At 40.3% G+C, this 24,282-nt stretch overlaps 1 protein-coding gene across 2 annotated transcripts in view; it reads left to right on the forward strand.

The window, feature by feature from the left end:
* The first annotated feature begins 480 nt into the window (after positions 1 to 480).
* The window catches only part of arhgap15 (Rho GTPase activating protein 15), a 68,384-nt gene continuing 44,582 nt past the window's right edge, over positions 481 to 24,282 (forward strand). The window contains exons 1-6 of one of the 2 annotated variants that reach the window (XM_065292517.2): positions 481 to 622; positions 4,061 to 4,214; positions 4,902 to 4,961; positions 5,358 to 5,419; positions 5,634 to 5,721; positions 6,759 to 6,848. In XM_065292517.2, coding sequence (XP_065148589.1) covers positions 4,071 to 4,214; positions 4,902 to 4,961; positions 5,358 to 5,419; positions 5,634 to 5,721; positions 6,759 to 6,848 — 444 coding nt within the window. In that variant the 5' untranslated portion in view covers positions 481 to 622; positions 4,061 to 4,070. The remainder of the gene's footprint in view (positions 623 to 4,060; positions 4,215 to 4,901; positions 4,962 to 5,357; positions 5,420 to 5,633; positions 5,722 to 6,758; positions 6,849 to 24,282) is intronic. The other variant, XM_065292518.2, reaches the window with a different exon arrangement.

Here is a 24,282-nt window from a genome sequence, read left to right on the forward strand (position 1 = left end):
GCACGCAAAAATATTCAAATGTTTGCTCTTAAACAGCTGGAAGTGGAAATGGGTCACTAATCTTATGTCATTAAAGTAGATAAGTAATTCTGGCTATAGAGAACAAAAACGTTACCGTTTTAAAACTCTATATTTATTTTAAAAGGAACAAGAGCAATGCTGCCAGACATCACGCTAATACATCAGGAAATAGTGCATTACAATATTTTGAATAATGTCTCTTAATGACCTAAAAATCATTAATCAACTTCAACATTTATATACTAAAAATACACAGTGGTTCGTTAACACAAACTAAGACATAATTTAACCAATCTTCTCCCAAATGACCATACATCTCATCAAAGCTGTTGAGAAGTCTTAGGCTGGTGCTGGTCTTATTTCATCCACTCTTGTAAGCTCTGGCAGCAGCCATTTTAACCGAAACTGTTGTTACAGGCCTCAGGAAGTGAAGAGTGTGTGACAGCAGAAGCCTCATGTATGTGCACTAATACTTGCACATCTTGAAAGACGTAGAGTCTCCCATGTGACCTGTACACTTCCTTCAAACGACACTTTCTATATCTCTGTATCTGCTGATACAGGTTTTAATCAGTATTTTTTGGATCCCAACAAGAACCAGGTAAGTTGATCTTTTTGATAGATTTTTGAGGCAGCAGATCTGTTTTGCCTGGGTATTGACAGAATAGATGAGGAAATTAACGGAAACAGACATGATGCGACTTTACAAAATGTATGTGGGTGGGAGATGATCATTGGTGGTTGACTTTGTTGTTTACAGGATTGTTTCTTTGGACAAGTTTATAAGCTGTACTGTACAAATCAAAGTTAAGAGTTAAGATCTGAAAGGAGACATGTAATTTGATTTTCATGTATAACTAAAGCGAATAATTTATTTACGCATTTACATTAATGCATTTGGCAGACACTTTTATCCAAAGCGACGTACAGTGCATTACAAGGTATGCAATTTTTATTAGTATGTGCGTTCCCTGGGTTCAAACACATGAACTCTTGCATCTCTATACTGTAAAAAGTAAAAAGTTGGTTGGGTTAACTTAAAAAGTTACTTCAATTGGTAACACCTTAAAAATGTAATTGTATTCAACTTAACATTTTCACCTAAAGTAACATTTTAAGGTGAACAAAAAAAACTTTTTTAGGAGTTACCAATTGAAGTAATTTTTTTAAGTGATACAACTTTTCACTTTTTACAGTGTAATACAATTCTCTACCACTGAGCTATACAGGAAAACAATTTTCTTTTTTGTAAAGCTGTAAAGCAAATCAACGATTCATTTGTTTGTATGTAATCAAACCATACAAGAATTGCAGCCCTTTGTATATAACTGATGTTTAGTTTCTGAAATGTTTTCTTGGTTTGATTTATATATTAACTATATGTCTGAATAAAAGAGGGGTGCAATGTATGTTAAACCTATGGCAAAATGAAACATACCAAATTTAACTAATAACATGTTTTTGCATTGTACCCCTTCTTTAAATGTTCGCTTTCATTCACTTGCAAGTTTCTCATGGAGGAGGTTGCAAACTTTTGCCCCTTTTTTAAACCACTAATACAGAGGCAACTTATCGTGCATAACTGAAAGTGGCATTGTGTTTCCGCTATACTTGTATTTGAAGATTTATTTGTTTCCTGTCATGTTGCCATGTGAACAGCATATTTCATGGTTTAACAGCCACAGAGACTTTTGAACTGAATTTTCACATACAGAAAGACTTCACAATAGTATTTGTTTGCCTATATGGACAATAGTGCATGCTTTATTTCTGTAAGCCAGTGGTTCTCAAACTGGCGGATGTGAGATGGTGCCGGGAGGTTTTAAGGCCTTTTTTAAAATGCATTAATTTATTATAAATTATGTGTAATTAAACATCAGAAAAATAAGACTACTAACCAACAACACTACGTTGTATCATTTAATATGTTTTGTATAAGTTTGAGATTTTGTGTCATGAATGTGTTGAGGGTTGCAATGAGATGCACACAAAGCGGTGTGGACACTTTGAGAACCACTGTTGTAAGCAAAGCAAAAGTAGATAAAAGTATGACTGTACAAAAACGCTGTAGACTTCCCTGTAGACGGTCTAAACCGCCTGAAAATAGAGTTAAATTTGTAGATTTAGGTTTAATGTCAAACTGTGTTTGATCAGGCTGATCAAAATATAAATTTTTTTTAATTCCAGTTCAAGTCTATATGTGGTATAAAATGAAGTTGATGAATGCAGATTTGTGTGAAAACCTTACGCTGTTGGGTTGTGTATGACAGATTAGTTCCTCTGCTGTGTATCTGATGGTGCAATCAGATTGATGTTGAAATCTTTACTAGAAACGTTCTGCTTAAAAGCTGCTTATGAGCACACATGCGTGACACAATAGAGTATGATCGACATAAACAATAAGGTTTAGCATGTGTATATATGCTGAGATGTTTTATGAAAGCTAAAACTTTAAATTGTGATTGCATTATAATAGATTAATTGAATTTAGGAACTGAAAAAATTCATATTTGTATGAATGAAATTAACATCTTGTGAGCCAAACAGTGAAAGTAACAGTCCAAATAGAAATAGTTTTCTCTAACAGTGGGTTTGGATGTTTTAAACACCTAGTTCAAAACTGTTGTAATCGTGTAATGGTTATTAGGTAAACAAGTACACACAAAAAAACAACCCACCTGAAAAAAGACTGTTCTACTATAGTAATGTTTTTAAACCTAACCATAGTAAATATTAAAGAATACCACAATATTTACTACAATCTATTTATTTACTTTAATATTACTAGAGAGCACCATAGTACAGTGGTTCTCAAACTTTTTAAGCATGCGGCCCCCCTTGTGTTCGGCGCATTGCTTCGCAGCCCCCCAAATAAAATGTATGACAAAAATTAAAAATTTTAATTGAACAGAAAATATTAAATTATACAAAGTAGTGTTGTTGGTTAGTAACCTTTATTTTTTTTAGGTTTAATTACACAGAATTCATGATAAATTAATGTATTTTATAAAATGACAGAAAACTGGGGCCCCCCTGGCACCATCTCGTGGCCCCCCTGTTTGAGAACCACTGCTATAGTAAACATTAACAAAGCATAGTTGTAAATCATAAAGTATACTGCAGTACTGTATTTTTTATGTGGGGGACATATTTTTGCAAATTATTAATATGTTCAGGAAATGATCAGTAGACGTATGTTGATATATACAGTTGTTAATAGTTATACCACGAACCTATTAAATGCTTTATTCTGATTGGTTAAGAAATGTACCATGGTTGTTGATGATTTTTCTGTAAACCGCACACCTAACCTTTAAAATGTCTTAAAAATAGGCACCAGAGGAATGTATGCGGTCCCCCGGGTATAAGAGGAATAATTGACTCTGGTCCTTTAAATTTTTTGAAAATAATGCACACGCATCATGCCACATTACCACCTTGGATGTGCATTATTTTTGAATAATCCAACGGCCCGTCATCAATTATTCCTTACTTTTATACCGTATATTTAATATATAATATATATTTAATATATTGTCAGAGTATATTTTATATAGCCTACATTATGGGAAATCTGTTGTTTTAGGGCAAGCTTATTTTTTTTGTTTAAGTAGGTTGTCACATTTTATGGGGCAAGTTGTCTCACGTTTGTTTCTTGAAATGTTATACAGTTGAATAATTAATTAAAAAAACAATTATTTGATCTTTTATTTCAGTTTAGTGAAATGTGTGACAACTAACTTCGTTAAACATTGTATTTCTGGCTGTCCCATGCATGCTTGCATTTATTGCTAGTCTATCGCTCTAAAAAATGGTGCTAAATAGCACTAAAAGTTTGTATAACAATTCACTTTAGTCATATGGGGCTATGCAGAACCATAAGTGTTGCTATACAGTAGCACCAATTATGGCTCTTCATAGGTGCTATAAAGCATTTAAAGTGGTTCCCCTATATGATTGCAAGCCAACGAAACACTTTTAGTGCTATTTAGCACCATTTGTAGATAAGTAATAACAGTTTTGTTGTGTTGTTTGTCAGTGTCACAGCAATGCACAAGCAGCAGGCACTGGTACTTCCTGGAGCTGTTCAGATGAGGATCAGGAACTCTCAGAACAGCCCTGGAGAAAGACTGAGCCAGACTAAATCTATGGTCCTTTCAGAGCCTGAAACACTACAGAAACCTGTGACCTCTGTGAGTAAGCATATGAACACCTCTCATTGCTGGGCCATTGTCCCTTAATGCTGTAAATCAGTGCTGCATGTTGCTACACATTATGCGAGCTTCTTCTTGCACTGTATGTTGAGAAACACAGGGATGGAGTGTATCAGGTAGAACAGCAGAGGGCAGGCCAGCACTGCTAAAGACAGACTGCTGCTTTTATTCATGTCTACCATATACTGATGTTTCTGCCAGTTCGGTCAAAATAACACACAAATGTTACATGTTACTTTCGTAGCCTTACTTTCGAATTTGTGTGATCAAGTAATTTTTTTTTTTTTTTACATTTGTATAATAGCTGATTGTAATTTTGTTTTTGAGAATCTGAATTATGATGAAAATATTCTTGAAAATAAATGGGTTTGATTTTTGTTTAAATTATTATAAAATAGATCAATCTTATATGAATTATATCTAGGGAGATATAATGGATCTGATAAGACATCTGTAGTTCAAAAGAACCTTTAGTGCAATCTAATATGAGCAGTAGTCACTTACGTAGACTGCAATAAGAGTTTACATATATATGAATAATAAATATATATACCAAGCGATACATAATTTATATTTCAAATTCTGTGGTCCGTGTCGTAACGGTCATAATTTCATCCAGACAACTTAATATTATTTGGGTGAGTTCATCACATGCTCTTTGTTTAGATTAACCGTCATCGGAGGAACCAGTCTCAACATAACATTGATGCTTCTGTTGGGCTGCAGGTATGCTCTGTGGTACCTCCTTTATTGTGACATCCCATGTAACGGCACTTGTTGTGGACAATCTCAACAGTTGATTTAAATTAACTTGAAAAATGTCTATATTTGGTCTAACCATGCAACCCAGCATTTTTTGAGAGGCGGGAAAATTGGATAATGAGCCAGGAGGTGATGCTCACAGTTAATCATATAATAATAAGGTTAAAGAATCAAAATCTGAACAGCACATTCATCTTAAACAATTGAGGAAGAATTGCTTTAAAATTCCTTAAATTCCAGGAAATTAACCAATAAAAATTCAGCAATCAACCAAACTTTACCCAAATTCATTTTTTACGTTGTTTAAACATTTTGCACTAAATAGTTGTGTGTTTTTATGTGTTTCATTCTATATTTCAGCCTGCATTAAAAGGAGAATATTTAAACAAAGCCAAAATTGCTGAAGGAGGGAAGAAATTACGGTTTGTTAATATATCTAAATTTTTATCTTTGTGTCTGTATATATGTCTGTCTGTCTGTAATATAACAAAAATATTTCTACTACTACTACTGCTGCTGCTGTGCTATTACTCTTACTACTACTACTACTACTACTATTAATAATAATAATAATAATAATCATAAAAATAATAATAATAAAAACATATATAATTCCTTCAATTGATATTTTCACAGGAAAAACTGGACTTCAACCTGGGTTGTTCTTTCCTCTAATAACTTATTATTCTATAAGGAGAGCAAACAAGAAGCTGTGGCTAATCTGGTAAGACAACATGCCCATCTCTCTTTTACACACTGTACACAAAAAGTAAGAAAACATTTAAAATCAGAAAACAATGTGTATAAACAGAAACCTTTAAACCATGAAATATACAACAGTGTTAATGAATAGATGCAGATGTGCATTGAGCAGCATAATTGTTAGTGATTGAGTGGGGAAATATAATTATTTCCATATTTGACAAAACTCACTTCTTAACTTTGCATTTGATCTTGTCTATTTACTCTATGAGAGAGAGAGAGAGAGAGAGAGAGAGAGAGAGAGAGATTTCAAAAAGTTTGCTTCCTTTACAGGCTTGACATATGCATTACTTTTTATTTACATTTTTTTTTTGTTTTCCTCACTTTCGCAAGCCACGTGCATAAAAGCATTTGCCTAAATATAACTGTTTTATGCAAAGCTACTTATATTACATTCAAGGTATACATATATTTTATCACTATGTCTGTTCATTGAAAAGCTAACCATGACCTTTGCACTGGTAATGCAATGCTCTATCAATTGAGCTATAATAAATGAAACATCGAGATCATCAATGAGGTCAGCTCGTGTTCGGTTCAACATCACTTATGGTCAAGTGGCTATAAAGCCCTTCAAGCCTTTCAGCTATTTCTGAGGGCAATACACAGAGAGGTTATCAGGATGAAGTTAAGTATTTATGCCACTTCATTAAAACAGTAAAACTGTATGAAGTGCCTCTTTAAGTAGTTTAAGCACCTCATCTTTTGTTCTGCTCCTCACATGCACAAAACATTTTCACATAAAATAAAGACATTGTAAATAATAGAAACTGTAATATTATAATAAAGGGTGTTCTGTGCATCAACTGGTTCTTATTTTTATATACAACATTAGACACCAGCAACACATTATTTATAATATATTTGTATTGTTCAAAGTGTGAGAAGGTTGCATAGAGGATCCAACAAGTATGATATCGGATATCAGTGAGATCTGGGTCCTGTACTGCATGAATTTTATCATTTGATTGTGACAAAAGTGTTAATATGTAATTACAGAAACCCGGTTGTAAACCAGATGGTGTGGATCTGTGTGGGGCTATAATCGAGTGGACAACAGAGAAATCCAGCCGAAAGAATGTGATTCAGGTGAGAAGGACGATAAAGGGACACTTGGCCTTTTTATTATTGCGTTGTGGTATTAATGTATATTTGTGCCAAGAACAGTAACAACTCTAGAGACTTAAAGGGGTCGCACACCGGCCGCGCAGCTCAGCGTCTCGCAGCTCAGCGTCGAGTCGCATCTAGGACAACATCTAGGACAACATCTAGGAGGTATTGTACACCGGAAGTGCACATTAAATAGCGCAAGCTTCGTCAGATAGCGTCTTCTTCAAAATGAAAAAATATACGTTAGCAGCCAGTGTTAAACGTTAATGATTTGGACAAATATGATGTTATTTAATGTTAAACTATGTGAGTGGCACTAAGTGGCGCGACAGGGATTTGAGGAACTTCCTGAGTCAAAGCTGGGCGGCGCCGGTGTGTGTATACTCATAGAAAACAATGTGTTAGATTTTTTTAGAACAGCGCGGGGCTGAGCTGCGCATCCGGTGTGCGATCCCCTTAAGAGTCTGGCCACACGGAGCCGCATTTAGCTGTACAACTACACATTTTTTATCAAATCTCATTTCGTCCAGACGGATCCGAGGTTTTGGTAGCCTGAATTTGCTACTTTTTTATGATGTTCAATGAAGCTGGTGATCGATCTTAGTTTTAGCACGGATATTGAGGAGCTTCATGGTCTCTGCATTATTTCAGTTAGCAGACATTTTTTATTGTAAATTTTGATCTGTGTTTAAAACCCCCATATCAACGAGCTGAAAAGTAACTTGTAGCGATGAGACACGTGTCCTCACTACAACACGCCTCTTAAGGCATGGTTTCCACCATTTGTTTACACCTTACACGTTTCTTGGGATGACTCTGTGTTAAAATTGCATTAAAAATAATATCGGATGGGGGAAGCACTGTCTTTGTGTTGATGTGGCCTGAGAAATGTATCGAAATCTTAGTAACGTATTTTCCAGACTATAAGTCGCTCCGGAGTATAAGTTGCATCAGTCAAAAAATGCGTCATGAAAAGGAAAAAATATATATAATTCACACTGTACTATAAGTCGCATTTATTTAGAAAATTATTATTCTTTTGAGGGCATTTTGTTTTCAAGTCTTTCTCCGTTGTCTTTAAGTTAATGTTTCAGTGAAGTTTTTTTCAGGGGTAGGCTACAGGAGCAACATGTAGCGCCCTCTCGTGGCTGTAGACGGTAATGTTTTATTTGGGTTCATGTTAGTCAGTATGAATTAATTTTGACATATAAGTCGCACCTGACTATAAGTCGCAGGACCAGCCAAACCATGAAAAAAGTGTGACTTATAGTCCGGTATATTATGTAGATTGTCTTTTAAATCTTAATGTTAAAGTAAAATTGAGACAGATCGCTCAGAATAAAGCAAACCTCAACTCATCCTCTAATAACTTGTTCTATAGCTTCAGCCCTAATAATCTATCCTTTCTTTTCAACCCAAACTTGTAAGGTCAGAGCTTAACCAAGTTGTTCAATACATTTATGAAGTCTCAAGAGATTGAAAAGGCTACAGTGAAATCCAATTGCTCAGTGAGCTTAGCAGCCAGGGCTTTCACCATGCCCTTCTTAAAGGCTTGATATTGTCTGTCAGAAGTGGTGTCATACCTCTTAAAATCCCTCAAGCATTTCTCAAGAGATGAACGAGAAATTATGAGCCGCCTTTGAAATAACCACAGTCTTTTATTTGCGCACCAATGTTTGCACTGATCTTTTAGGATTTTTAGCATTTCCTGATATTTCTGTCCAGTCATTGTTGTTTGAGGACTTTTCATTAAGACTTATTTATAGAGAGATAATCTTCCGGCTGGTGTTTCGGGACGGCCGGCGCTTATCAATAAATTGATAGCCGAGTTAACTTTATAATGAGCCAAACTGTGGATAAAAAGCAGATTTTTGATCTCATCGCGCACTTATAATGCCTTATCAGCACCCCTGTGCTTGCCGTCCAGTATTTTGCTCAGAAATCTTCTTCGGCAGGAGAGATTAAAACGGCATTAAACAGTAATCTTAAATAATCCAAACTCTCACACAGAAAAAGTGCTTGTAATGAAGCGCTACCGAGCCATTTCGTAGTCTTCCATCGCTGTCAATCAACCTCAACCGGGATTAGAAATTAGTGTGGAGGGATGTTAATTCAACGGCGTGGAGAGTTAGATTCGCAATCTGGGAGGCATTCAGCCATGGTCTCGAAGATCTGCTCGGCTTAGCCCAAGACAAAACACTTGTGTCAGATGTGGGATAGTTGCGATTAAGAAGTACACATTCTTTTATTGGAGGTTTTGATCAGTGTCTTAAGCGTCTAACGTTGACTTTAATTCCTGATTATGCTTCTGTCACTACTGATATTAACCTTAAATGCTGTTGCAGATCCTTATATCTCATAAGGATTACAGTGTTTATCAGTTAGAAACCTTGAATTGCAATGTTAAAGGTGGTATCTTTAGCATTTTTTTCAAAACAGTTTAGAAAGATTTACATGGGCTTTGGATCTAACTTGTTATAAGACATAAGAAATATTTCACTCCTATAGTGAGGACATATAGTTTTTATTTTTATTTTTTTTTAATTTTGACATTCAATTTTTGGTTCATTTTAAAGGGTACTGATCCCATAGGCGTATGCATTTATCCCTTTCAAAGTGCTCACAAACCATGTCTGTTTTCTTAAAGACACATGAATCTTTAGTGAGTTTTGGTCACATTCCCATCATCTGAAACAACATACACTTTTCCAAAACCTAGTGAGCTGCGAACATAGGGTATCAGAGCTGCCGTATTGATGTACAGCCTGTTCTAAAATTTGGGCAACTAAAGCTAGAAGTATAGTCCAGTTTTTAGGCATGCACGAGGGTCCGCGTACAGCGCTCATAGCGTAAATTTCAGTGTACACTCACTGCTGAATTTGTAACCATGCATACTTTGCACACGCAGTTTGTGCATGCGCATACAGGATTATGTAGCCAAGAGATGCATTGCATTTTGTCGCAGTGCACATGTGTTGAACGTCTGCATACATGAGTCAAATAAACCATGCTTTGCAAGGCTGTGCGTTCGACCATGCGTTTGCGTGCATGTAAAAAACTCCAGACTTTAGTTATATTGCCTCCTAAGGTTGTGTCCTTGTTTTAGAGAAATTTTGCATGTATCCTTTAATAATAGCAATCCCAGAATGCATTGTGATAATTTCAGTGAAATAAAGTTAGCAAATAGAAATGTGGCTAAAAGTAAAAAATAATATTTAAACTAGGGCATAAATTAATCTAGATTAATCTCATACAAAATAAAAGTATTTTTTGCATAATATATGAGTTTGTAATGAGTGTAAATATTATGTATATTTAAACACACACACATACATTTAAGAAATATTTTATTTAAATATTGTTTTTTATTTATATATAATTTAAAATATATAAAAATATAAATAAATATATATAGACATGTAAATGTTTCTTAAATACATACATGACTGTGTGTGTATTTATATATACATTATAATTACACACAGCACAAACACATATGTTATGCAAAAAATTACTTTTATTTTGTATGAGATTAATCTAGATTAATCTATGCCCAGCTCTAATTTAAACCTATATTGAGAATTATCTAATAAACTAGTTAAGTGTCATTAAAATTACAGCATTAAAAATTATTAGAGCATTGCACCGCTAATTTATACAAAACTGTCTAATCTATACATCAACTGTGCATCATATCTCGCTTGCAAAACACTATATTTGCATCGTACAAAGTTGCCGCCTATGTAGTTCAAAATCAGTCACCCTTCATGATAGTTATCGTGATGTCTGTGTAGGCTGTGTAGGTAAAGGTCTAAACTGATATTGGCATGCTTGGATTGATACATATTTACACAAACCATGCCAACAAGTGAAAACAGTATCCGTGTAGTTTTTCAGAGGACCAATTTGTGTAACACATAAACTAATCCTAACCATAACCTTACCTGTGAGAAAAGAACATATTTTCATTGTTCACTGAAAAGGATTATCTTCCAAAACATTTTTCCTGAATATCAGAGATGTTTCTCACTCAGATCACATTGCAGAGTAGCAGGAAACAAAAATGTCAGACAATGGAAATCCAAATCTCATCACGTCTGCCCTTGCGTCACCTGCATGAAAATATCTATCAAATCCAGCAATTCCATTGCAAAAAATTGACTGGAGTAAGACCTTACAACTGTGTTACATTATTGACAATAGGTGCCTGCATGACTGTTTGAGAATCAAGAGGAAACATCTGAGCCTGATTGTAATATCATATGACGCATATGGCGTCAAGCTGGAGAGACGGTAGAGATAAGACTGAAGGCGTTCTGCTCTCATCAAGGCCTCTGCACGAATACTTTTGCTGTTTGGTTTAACAGTGGTTGCCAACTGTCACGTATAGCACAGAATTGTATTTTAGGGGACTAACTGTGTTTTGTATTAGCCCTATACAGGATGCAGTCTGTCCTTTTTAATGCCGTCTGGTATTTTAGATCAAAATTGAAAAAATTGCTTAAGCATTCCTGTTGCTCAGTTGGTAGACAATTGTGATAGCAGCGCAAAAATCATTTGGTATGATTCCCCGAGAAAACATATACAGTACTGAAAAAATTTGCATTGCAAGTCACATAAAAGTGCCAAATGCATAAATGTAAAAATAGCAATCAATGTGAACACAAACACATTTTCAAGTCATTTACATTAGTAGATACTGTGCCTTTCAACCACATATCTGTACCCCATGTTCTATAAAACATGAGTATATATTTTTTTAAAGAAACTTTGAGTGTCCCTCCCCTAAAGCATCCCTAGTTTATTTCCTGTACTTCTTGGTTCAGTCCATTGACAAAAAGTAGATAACAGTATGTTTTTAAAGCATGAAGTGTAAAAGGGCATAGTTGAGCACTTAGGTCAGGCAGACAATGCTAATATAAATAAATCTTTTTTTAAACGTGGCCATTATATCCTGCATTATAGAGCAAGTAGTAGTGTTTGGAATGTATCCAGTAGTATATTGTAATGTTTATATGCGCTATGATAAATAGCATGCGGTTCATGTCTATTCATCATCTCCTAAACTGTCCGTGGAAATGAAGATCTTCAGCCAGGCGCTGTCAGATCTGGTGTCTAGTACAAAGAGCCTTTTGGGCATGTTTACTGGCGATTATGATAGACTGACAGGTCTGAGTAGGAAGGGTCTGGCACTTTGAATGGCTAGCCCAGAAGGACTGCTAAGTATTGGGCTCGTGAAAGGACACTTTATAGAATTGAGCTAATAAAGTGATGTGATGTCTAATTATGTTGGCTTGACAAAGCCAACATACTGTTCTTCGATCTAAGCTTATTATTATTATTATTATTATTATTATTATTATGTTGGCTTGACAAAGCCAACATACTGTTCTTCGATCTAAGCTTATTATTATTATTATTATTATTATTATTATTATTATGTTGGCTTGACAAAGCCAACATACTGTTATTGTATCTAAGCTTATTATTATTATTAGTGGTGCTTGCATTTATGCAAAGCATCACTATTACTATCTTGCATACTTATTAGTGGTGCTTGCATTTATGCAAAGCATCACTATTACTATCTTGCATACTTATTATTATTATTATTAGTGGTGCTTGCATTTATGCAAGGCATCACTATTACTATCTTGCATACTTATTATTAGTGGTGCTTGCATTTATGCAAAGCATCACTATTACTATCTTGCATACTTATTATTATTATTATTATTATTCTTCTTTTTCTGGACACTTTTTCGGCGCGTAACTCGTCCCGCACGCTTTGTCGTAGACCCATAAATTAGGGCTCAAATCGACCGGCTTATTGAGGAGAGGTGTGCTATGACTTTTATAAGCGATCGGGTGCAGGATTTCCGAAAGGGGGGCGAAAAACCACCCAAAAAATCCCATTGACTTAACATTGCGCCCAACTTTGACGAGTCATAGCTCCGCTCGAGGATTTTGTAGAAACATGTGGGTTACAACATTTGAAGAGGGTGGTAGGCTCTGTAAGAACATGGATCACAATGGGGTGTAAGTTGTACCCCTGGGGTGTAAGAGGTGCCCAAAAGTGCCCCAATGAAAAGTCAATGGGGCAAAATCCCATAGACTTACCATTGCAAAAATTTTGACGGGTCATAGGTCCGAGCCAGGATTTCATAGAAACATGTGGGTTACTAAATTTGAAGAGGGTGCTAGACTCTGTCAGGACGTCCCCCAGAATGGGGTGTAAGGTTACCATAGCAACCATTTTGGGCACCCTAGCAACCTATACCATAGACTGCCATTATAAAATGCCCGGATGGATATCTTTGCACCACAGTGTCATAGAGACATGGGGGTGGGCTCATTTTACTCAGGCATCCAATCAGTCTCTCAGGATCCCTACAGACTTACTAAGCCACGCCCCTAGCAACCACTTTTGAGCACCCTAGCAACATAAAATACAAACAGTTATATCTCGGCATCAGAACATCGTAGAGACACGGGGGTTGGACCGTTTTACTTGTGACTAGGGGTGTAACAATTGGGCACATCATTGGCCACTCCCAAGCCACGCCCCTAGCAACCAAATTTGAGCACCCTAGCAACCGAATAAACAAAGCCTTATATCTCCGCATCAGAACATCGTAGAGACACGGGGTTTGGACCGTTTTACTTGTGACTCGGAGTGTAATCACTGGGCACATCATTGGCCACTCCCAAGCCACGCCCCTAGCAACCAAATACAGTACCCTAGCAACAGAGTAAACAAAGCCTTATATCTCCGCATCAGAACATCGTAGAGACATGGGGGTTGGACCGTTTTACTTGTGACTCGGAGTGTAATCACTGGGCACATAATTGGCCACTCCCAAGCCACGCCCCTAGCAACCAAATACAGTACCCTAGCAACAGAGTAAACAAAGCCTTATATCTCCGCATCAGAACATCGTAGAGACACGGGGGTTGGACCGTTTTACTTGTGACTAGGGGTGTAACAATTGGGCACATCATTGGCCACTCCCAAGCCACGCCCCTAGCAACCAAATTTGAGCACCCTAGCAACCGAATAAACAAAGCCTTATATCTCCGCATCAGAACATCGTAGAGACACGGGGTTTGGACCGTTTTACTTGTGACTCGGAGTGTAATCACTGGGCACATCATTGGCCACTCCCAAGCCACGCCCCTAGCAACCAAATACAGTACCCTAGCAACAGAGTAAACAAAGCCTTATATCTCCGCATCAGAACATCGTAGAGACACGGGGGTTGGACCGTTTTACTTGTGACTCGGAGTGTAATCACTGGGCACATAATTGGCCACTCCCAAGCCACGCCCCTAGCAACCAAATACAGTACCCTAGCAACAGAGTAAACAAAGCCTTATATCTCCGCATCAGAACATCGTAGAGACACGGGGGTTGGACCGTTTTACTTGTGACTCGGAGTGTAATCACTGGGCACATCATTGGCCACTCCCAAGCCACGCCCCTAGCAACCAAATACAGTACCCTAGCAACAGAGTAAACAAAGCCTTATATCTCCACATCAGAACATCGTAGAGACATGGGGGTTGGACCGTTTTACTCATGACTCGGAGGGTAATCACTAGTGGATGCCATTTTTTTCCCTAGCAACCAAATACAGTACCCTAGCAACAGAGTAAACAAAGCCTTATATCTCCGCATCAGAACATCGTAGAGACATGGGGTTTGGACCGTTTGACTCGTGACTCGGAGGGTAATCACTAGTGGATGCCATTTTTTTCCCTAGCAACCAAATACAGTACCCTAGCAACAGAGTAAACAAAGCCTTATATCTCCGCATCAGAACATCGTAGAGACACGGGGGTTGGACCGTTTGACTCATGACTCGGAGGGTAATCACTAGTGGATGCAATTTTCTCCCTAGCAACCAAATACAGTACCCTAGCAACCGAATAAACAAAGCCTTATATCTTCGCATCAGAATATCGTAGAGACATGTGGGTTGAATTGTTTTACTTTTGGCTTGGAGTAGAATCATATATTGTCCCCCGAAATTTGCCACGGCAAGCACCACTTCACATTTTCTTCAGGAAATGTACCTATCTAGTTATAATTATTATTCTTATGTCTGCACGTTTTTTCGGCACCTAACTCGTCCCACACGGTTTGTCGTAGACCCATGAAAGAGGGCTCAAATCGACCGGCTTATTGAGGAGAGGTGTGCTATGACTTTTATAAGCGATCGGGTGCAGGATTTCCGAAAGGGGGGCGAAAAACCACCCAAAAAATCCCATTGACCTAACATTGCGCCCAACTTTGACGAGTCATAGCTCCGCTCGAGGATTTTGTAGAAACTTGTGGGTTACAACATTTGAAGAGGGTGGTAGGCTCTGTAAGAACATGGATCACAATGGGGTGTAAGTTGTACCCCTGGGGTGTAAGAGGTGCCCAAAAGTGCCCCAATGAAAAGTCAATGGGGCAAAATCCCATAGACTTACCATTGCAAAAATTTTGACGGGTCATAGGTCCGAGCCAGGATTTCATAGAAACATGTGGGTTACTAAATTTGAAGAGGGTGCTAGACTCTGTCAGGACGTACCCCACAATGGGGTGTAAGGTTACCATAGCAACCATTTTGGGCACCCTAGCAACCTATACCATTGACTGCCATTATAAAATGCCTAGATGGATATCTTCGCACCACAGTGTCATAGAGACATGGGGGTGGGCTCATTTTACTCAGGCATCCAATCAGTCTCTCAGGATCCTTACAGACTTACTAAGCCACGCCCCTAGCAACCACTTTTGAGCACCCTAGCAACATAAAATACAAACAGTTATATCTCGGCATCAGAACATCGTAGAGACACGGGGGTTGGACCGTTTTACTTGTGACTAGGGGTGTAATCACTGGACACATCATTGGCCACTCCCAAGCCACGCCCCTAGCAACCAAATTTGAGCACCCTAGCAACCGAATAAACAAAGCCTTATATCTCCGCATCAGAACATCGTAGAGACACGGGGTTTGGACCGTTTTACTTGTGACTCGGAGTGTAATCACTGGACACATCATTGGCCACTCCCAAGCCACGCCCCTAGCAACCAAATACAGTACCCTAGCAACAGAGTAAACAAAGCCTTATATCTCCGCATCAGAACATCGTAGAGACACGGGGGTTGGACCGTTTTACTTGTGACTCGGAGTGTAATCACTGGGCACATCATTGGCCACTCCCAAGCCACGCCCCTAGCAACCAAATACAGTGCCCTAGCAACAGAGTAAACAAAGCCTTATATCTACGCATCAGAACATCGTAGAGACACGGGGGTTGGACCGTTTTACTTGTGACTCGGAGTGTAATCACTGGGCTCATCATTGGCCACTCCCAAGCCACGCCCCTAGCAACCAAATACAGTACCCTAGCAACAGAGTAAACAAAGCCTTATATCTCCGCATAAGAACATCGTAGAGACATGGGGGTTGGACCGTTTGACTCATGACTCGGAGGGTAATCACTAGTGGATCCCATTTTTTTCCCTAGCAACCAAATACAGTACCCTAGCAACAGAGTAAACAAAGCCTTATATCTCCGCATCAGAACATCGTAGAGACACGGGGGTTGGACCGTTTGACTCGTGACTCGGAGGGTAATCACTAGTGGATGCAATTTTTTTCCCTAGCAACCAAATACAGTACCCTAGCAACAGAGTAAACAAAGCCTTATATCTGCGCATCAAAACATCGTAGAGACACGGGGGTTGGACCGTTTGACTCGTGACTCGGAGGGTAATCACTAGTGGATGCCATTTTTTTCCCTAGCAACCAAATACAGTACCCTAGCAACAGAGTAAACAAAGCCTTATATCTCCGCATCAGAACATCGTAAAGACACGGGGTTTGGACCGTTTGACTCGTGACTCGGAGGGTAATCACTAGTGGATGCCATTTTTTCCCCTAGCAACCAAATACAGTACCCTAGCAACAGAGTAAACAAAGCCCTATATCTCCGCATCAGAACATCGTAGAGACACGGGTATGGATCGTTTGACTCGTGACTCGGATGGTAATCACTAGTGGATGCCATTTTTTCCCTTAGCAACCAAATACAGTACCCTAGCAACAGAGTAAACAAAGCCTTAAATCTCCGCATCAGAACATCGTAGAGACACGGGGGTTGGACCGTTTGACTCATGACTCGGAGGGTAATCACTAGTGGATGCCATTTTTTCCCCTAGCAACCAAATACAGTACCCTAGCAACAGAGTAAACAAACCCTTATATCTCCGCATCAGAACATCGTAGAGACACGGGGTTTGGACCGTTTGACTCGTGACTCGGCGTGTAATCACTAGTGGATGCCAATTTTCTCCCTAGCAACCAAATACATTACCCTAGCAACAGAGTAAACAAAGCCTTTTATCTCCACATCAGAACATCGCAGAGACACAGGGATTGGACCGTTTGACTCGTACCTCGGAGTGTAATCACTAGTGGATGCCATTTTTTTCCCTAGCAACCAAATACAGTACCCTAGCAACCGAATAAACAAAGCCTTATATCTCCGCATCAGAACATCGTAGAGACACGGGGGTTTGAATTGTTTTACTTTTGGCTTGGAGTATAATCATATATTGTCCCCCGAAATTTGCCACGGCAAGCACCACTTCACATTTTCTTCAGGAAATGTACCTATCTAGTTATTATTATTATTCTTCTTTTTCTGGACACTTTTTCGGCGCGTAACTCGTCCCGCACGCTTTGTCGTAGACCCATAAATTAGGGCTCAAATCGACCGGCTTATTGAGGAGAGGTGTGCTATGACTTTTATAAGCGATCGGGTGCAGGATTTCCGAAAGGGGGGCGAAAAACCACCCAAAAAATCCCATTGACTTAACATTGCGCCCAACTTTGACGAGTCATAGCTCCGCTCGAGGATTTTGTAGAAACATGTGGGTTACAACATTTGAAGAGGGTGGTAGGCTCTGTAAGAACATGGATCACAATGGGGTGTAAGTTGTACCCCTGGGGTGTAAGAGGTGCCCAAAAGTGCCCCAATGAAAAGTCAATGGGGCAAAATCCCATAGACTTACCATTGCAAAAATTTTGACGGGTCATAGGTCCGAGCCAGGATTTCATAGAAACATGTGGGTTACTAAATTTGAAGAGGGTGCTAGACTCTGTCAGGACGTCCCCCACAATGGGGTGTAAGGTTACCATAGCAACCATTTTGGGCACCCTAGCAACCTATACCATAGACTGCCATTATAAAATGCCCGGATGGATATCTTTGCACCACAGTGTCATAGAGACATGGGGGTGGGCTCATTTTACTCAGGCATCCAATCAGTCTCACAGGATCCTTACAGACTTACTAAGCCACGCCCCTAGCAACCACTTTTGAGCACCCTAGCAACATAAAATACAAACAGTTATATCTCGGCATCAGAACATCGTAGAGACACGGGGGTTGGACCGTTTTACTTGTGACTAGGGGTGTAACAATTGGGCACATCATTGGCCACTCCCAAGCCACGCCCCTAGCAACCAAATTTGAGCACCCTAGCAACCGAATAAACAAAGCCTTATATCTCCGCATCAGAACATCGTAGAGACACGGGGTTTGGACCGTTTTACTTGTGACTCGGAGTGTAATCACTGGGCACATCATTGGCCACTCCCAAGCCACGCCCCTAGCAACCAAATACAGTACCCTAGCAACAGAGTAAACAAAGCCTTATATCTCCGCATCAGAACATCGTAGAGACAAGGGGGTTGGACCGTTTTACTTGTGACTCGGAGTGTAATCACTGGGCACATAATTGGCCACTCCCAAGCCACGCCCCTAGCAACCAAATACAGTACCCTAGCAACAGAGTAAACAAAGCCTTATATCTCCGCATCAGAACATCGTAGAGACACGGGGGTTGAACCGTTTTACTTGTGACTCGGAGTGTAATCACTAGGCACATCATTGGCCACTCCCAAGCCACGCCCCTAGCAACCAAATACAGTACCCTAGCAACAGAGTAAACAAAGCCTTATATCTCCACATCAGAACATCGTAGAGACACGGGGGTTGGACCGTTTTACTTGTGACTCGGAGTGTAATCACTAGGCACATCATTGGCCACTCCCAAGCCACGCCCCTAGCAACCAAATACAGTACCCTAGCAACAGAGTAAACAAAGCCTTATAACTCCGCATCAGAACATCGTAAAGACATGGGGGTTGGACCGTTTGACTCGTGACTCGGAGGGTAATCACTAGTGGATGCCATTTTTTCCCCTAGCAACCAAATACAGTACCCTAGCAACAGAGTAAACAAAGCCTTATATCTCTGCTTCAGAACATCGTAGAGACACGGGGGTTGGACCGTTTTACTTTTGGCTTGGAGTATAATCATAAATTGTCCCCTAAAATTTGCCACGGCAAGCACCACTCACATTTTCTTCAGGAAATGTACCTATCTTTATTATTATTATTAGTGGTGCTTGCATTTATGCAAAGCATCACTATTACTATTCCTCAAAGATATTATTAGTGGTGCTTGCATTTATGCAAGGCATCACTATTATTATTGCTCATACTTATTATTATTATTATTATTATTATATCTTATTATTCTTATGTCTGCACACTTTTTCGGCGCGTAACTCGTCCCACACGGTTTGTCGTAGACCCATAAATTAGGGCTCAAATCGACCGGCTTATTGAGGAGAGGTGTGCTATGACTTTTATAAGCGATCGGGTGCAGGATTTCCGAAAGGGGGGCGAAAAACCACCCAAAAAATCCCATTGACTTAACATTGCGCCCAACTTTGACGAGTCATAGCTCCGCTCGAGGATTTTGTAGAAACATGTGGGTTACAACATTTGAAGAGGGTGGTAGGCTCTGTAAGAACATGGATCACAATGGGGTGTAAGTTGTACCCCTGGGGTGTAAGAGGTGCCCAAAAGTGCCCCAATGAAAAGTCAATGGGGCAACATCCCATAGACTTACCATTGCAAAAATTTTGACGGGTCATAGGTCCGAGCCAGGATTTCATAGAAACATGTGGGTTACTAAATTTGAAGAGGGTGCTAGACTCTGTCAGGACGTCCCCCACAATGGGGTGTAAGGTTACCATAGCAACCATTTTGGGCACCCTAGCAACCTATACCATAGACTGCCATTATAAAATGCCCGGATGGATATCTTTGCACCACAGTGTCATAGAGACATGGGGGTGGGCTCATTTTACTCAGGCATCCAATCAGTCTCTCAGGATTCTTACAGACTTACTAAGCCACGCCCCTAGCAACCACTTTTGAGCACCCTAGCAACATAAAATACAAACAGTTATATCTCGGCATCAGAACATCGTAGAGACACGGGGGTTGGACCGTTTTACTTGTGACTAGGGGTGTAACAATTGGGCACATCATTGGCCACTCCCAAGCCACGCCCCTAGCAACCAAATTTGAGCACCCTAGCAACCGAATAAACAAAGCCTTATATCTCCGCATCAGAACATCGTAGAGACACGGGGTTTGGACCGTTTTACTTGTGACTCGGAGTGTAATCACTGGGCACATCATTGGCCACTCCCAAGCCACGCCCCTAGCAACCAAATACAGTACCCTAGCAACAGAGTAAACAAAGCCTTATATCTCCGCATCAGAACATCGTAGAGACACGGGGGTTGGACCGTTTTACTTGTGACTCGGAGTGTAATCACTGGGCACATAATTGGCCACTCCCAAGCCACGCCCCTAGCAACCAAATACAGTACCCTAGCAACAGAGTAAACAAAGCCTTATATCTCCGCATCAGAACATCGTAGAGACACGGGGGTTGGACCGTTTTACTTGTGACTCTGAGTGTAATCACTGGGCACATCATTGGCCACTCCCAAGCCACGCCCCTAGCAACCAAATACAGTACCCTAGCAACAGAGTAAACAAAGCCTTATATCTCCACATCAGAACATCGTAGAGACATGGGGGTTGGACCGTTTGACTCATGACTCGGAGGGTAATCACTAGTGGATGCCATTTTTTTCCCTAGCAACCAAATACAGTACCCTAGCAACAGAGTAAACAAAGCCTTATATCTCCGCATTAGAACATCGTAGAGACATGGGGTTTGGACCGTTTGACTCGTGACTCGGAGGGTAATCACTAGTGGATGCCATTTTTTTCCCTAGCAACCAAATACAGTACCCTAGCAACAGAGTAAACAAAGCCTTATATCTCCGCATTAGAACATCGTAGAGACATGGGGTTTGGACCGTTTGACTCGTGACTCGGAGGGTAATCACTAGTGGATGCCATTTTTTTCCCTAGCAACCAAATACAGTACCCTAGCAACAGAGTAAACAAAGCCTTATATCTCCGCATCAGAACATCGTAGAGACACGGGGGTTGGACCGTTTGACTCATGACTCGGAGGGTAATCACTAGTGGATGCCATTTTTTTCCTTAGCAACCAAATACAGTACCCTAGCAACAGAGTAAACAAAGCCTTATATCTCCGCATCAGAACATCGTAGAGACACGGGGGTTGGACCGTTTGACTCATGACTCAGAGGGTAATCACTAGTGGATGCCATTTTTTCCCTAGCAACCAAATACAGTACCCTAGCAACAGAGTAAACAAACCCTTATATCTCCGCATCAGAACATCGTAGAGACACGGGGTTTGGACCGTTTGACTCGTGACTCGGAGTGTAATCACTAGTGGATGCCAATTTTCTCCCTAGCAACCAAATACATTACCCTAGCAACAGAGTAAACAAAGCCTTTTATCTCCACATCAGAACATCGCAGAGACACGGGGGTTGGACCGTTTGACTCGTATCTCGGAGTGTAATCACTAGTGGATGCCAATTTTTTCCCTAGCAACCAAATACAGTACCCTAGCAACAGAGTAAACAAAGCCTTATATCTCCGCATCAGAACATCGTAGAGACACCTGGGTTTGACCGTTTGACTCGTGACTCGGAGTGTAATCACTAGTGGATGCCAATTTTCTCCCTAGCAACCAAATACAGTACCCTAGCAACCGAATAAACAAAGCCTTATATCTTCGCATCAGAATATCGTAGAGACATGTGGGTTGAATTGTTTTACTTTTGGCTTGGAGTATAATCATATATTGTCCCCCGAAATTTGCCACGGCAAGCACCACTTCACATTTTCTTCAGGAAATGTACCTATCTAGTTATTATTATTATTCTTCTTTTTCTGGACACTTTTTTGGCGCGTAACTCGTCCCGCACGCTTTGTCGTAGACCCATAAATTAGGGCTCAAATCGACCGGCTTATTGAGGAGAAGACTGCTATGACTTTTATAAGCGATCGGGTGCAGGATTTCCGAAAGGGGGGCGAAAAACCACCCAAAAAATCCCATTGACTTAACATTGCGCCCAACTTTGACGAGTCATAGCTCCGCTCGAGGATTTTGTAGAAACATGTGGGTTATAACATTTGAAGAGGGTGGTAGGCTCTTTAAGAACATGGATCACAATGGGGTGTAAGTTGTACCCCTGGGGTGTAAGAGGTGCCCAAAAGTGCCCCAATGAAAAGTCAATGGGGCAAAATCCCATAGACTTACCATTGCAAAAATTTTGACGGGTCATAGGTCCGAGCCAGGATTTCATAGAAACATGTGGGTTACTACATTTGAAGAGGGTGCAAGACTCTGTCAGGACGTCCCCCACAATGGGGTGTAAGGTTACCATAGCAACCATTTTGGGCACCCTAGCAACCTATACCATAGACTGCCATTATAAAATGCCTGGATGGATATCTTTGCACCACAGTGTCATAGAGACATGGGGGTGGGCTCATTTTACTCAGGCATCCAATCAGTCTCTCAGGATCCTTACAGACTTACTAAGCCACGCCCCTAGCAACCACTTTTGAGCACCCTAGCAACATAAAATACAAACAGTTATATCTCGGCATCAGAACATCGTAGAGACACGGGGGTTGGACCGTTTTACTTGTGACTAGGGGTGTAACAATTGGGCACATCATTGGCCACTCCCAAGCCACCCCCCTAGCAACCAAATTTGAGCACCCTAGCAACCGAATAAACAAAGCCTTATATCTCCGCATCAGAACATCGTAGAGACACGGGGTTTGGACCGTTTTACTTGTGACTCGGAGTGTAATCACTGGGCACATCATTGGCCACTCCCAAGCCACGCCCCTAGCAACCAAATACAGTACCCTAGCAACAGAGTAAACAAAGCCTTATATCTCCGCATCAGAACATCGTAGAGACACGGGGGTTGGACCGTTTTACTTGTGACTCGGAGTGTAATCACTGGGCACATAATTGGCCACTCCCAAGCCACGCCCCTAGCAACCAAATACAGTACCCTAGCAACAGAGTAAACAAAGCCTTATATCTCCACATCAGAACATCGTAGAGACATGGGGGTTGGACCGTTTGACTCATGACTCGGAGGGTAATCACTAGTGGATGCCATTTTTTTCCCTAGCAACCAAATACAGTACCCTAGCAACAGAGTAAACAAAGCCTTATATCTCCGCATCAGAACATCGTAGAGACATGGGGTTTGGACCGTCTGACTCATGACTCGGAGGGTAATCACTAGTGGATGCCATTTTTTTCCCTAGCAACCAAATACAGTACCCTAGCAACAGAGTAAACAAAGCCTTATATCTCCGCATCAGAACATCGTAGAGACACGGGGGTTGGACCGTTTGACTCATGACTGAGAGTGTAATCACTAGTGGATGCCATTTTTTTCCTTAGCAACCAAATACAGTACCCTAGCAACAGAGTAAACAAAGCCTTATATCTCCGCATCAGAACATCGTAGAAACACGGGGGTTGGACCGTTTGACTCATGACTCGGAGGGTAATCACTAGTGGATGCCATTTTTTCCCTAGCAACCAAATACAGTACCCTAGCAACAGAGTAAACAAACCCTTATATCTCCGCATCAGAACATCGTAGAGACACGGGGTTTGGACCGTTTGACTCGTGACTCGGAGTGTAATCACTAGTGGATGCCAATTTTCTCCCTAGCAACCAAATACAGTACCCTAGCAACAGAGTAAACAAAGCCTTTTATCTCCACATCAGAACATCGCAGAGACACGGGGGTTGGACCGCTTGACTCGTATCTCGGAGTGTAATCACTAGTGGATGCCAATTTTTTCCCTAGCAACCAAATACAGTACCCTAGCAACAGAGTAAACAAAGCCTTATATCTCCGCATCAGAACATCGTAGAGACACGGGGGTTTGACCGTTTGACTCGTGACTCGGAGTGTAATTACTAGTGGATGCCAATTTTCTCCCTAGCAACCAAATACAGTACCCTAGCAACCGAATAAACAAAGCCTTATATCTTCGCATCAGAATATCGTAGAGACATGTGGGTTGAATTGTTTTACTTTTGGCTTGGAGTATA

This window comes from Paramisgurnus dabryanus, chromosome 15 (genome assembly GCF_030506205.2).
Source record: "Paramisgurnus dabryanus chromosome 15, PD_genome_1.1, whole genome shotgun sequence".
NCBI classification, from domain to species: domain Eukaryota; kingdom Metazoa; phylum Chordata; class Actinopteri; order Cypriniformes; family Cobitidae; genus Paramisgurnus; species Paramisgurnus dabryanus.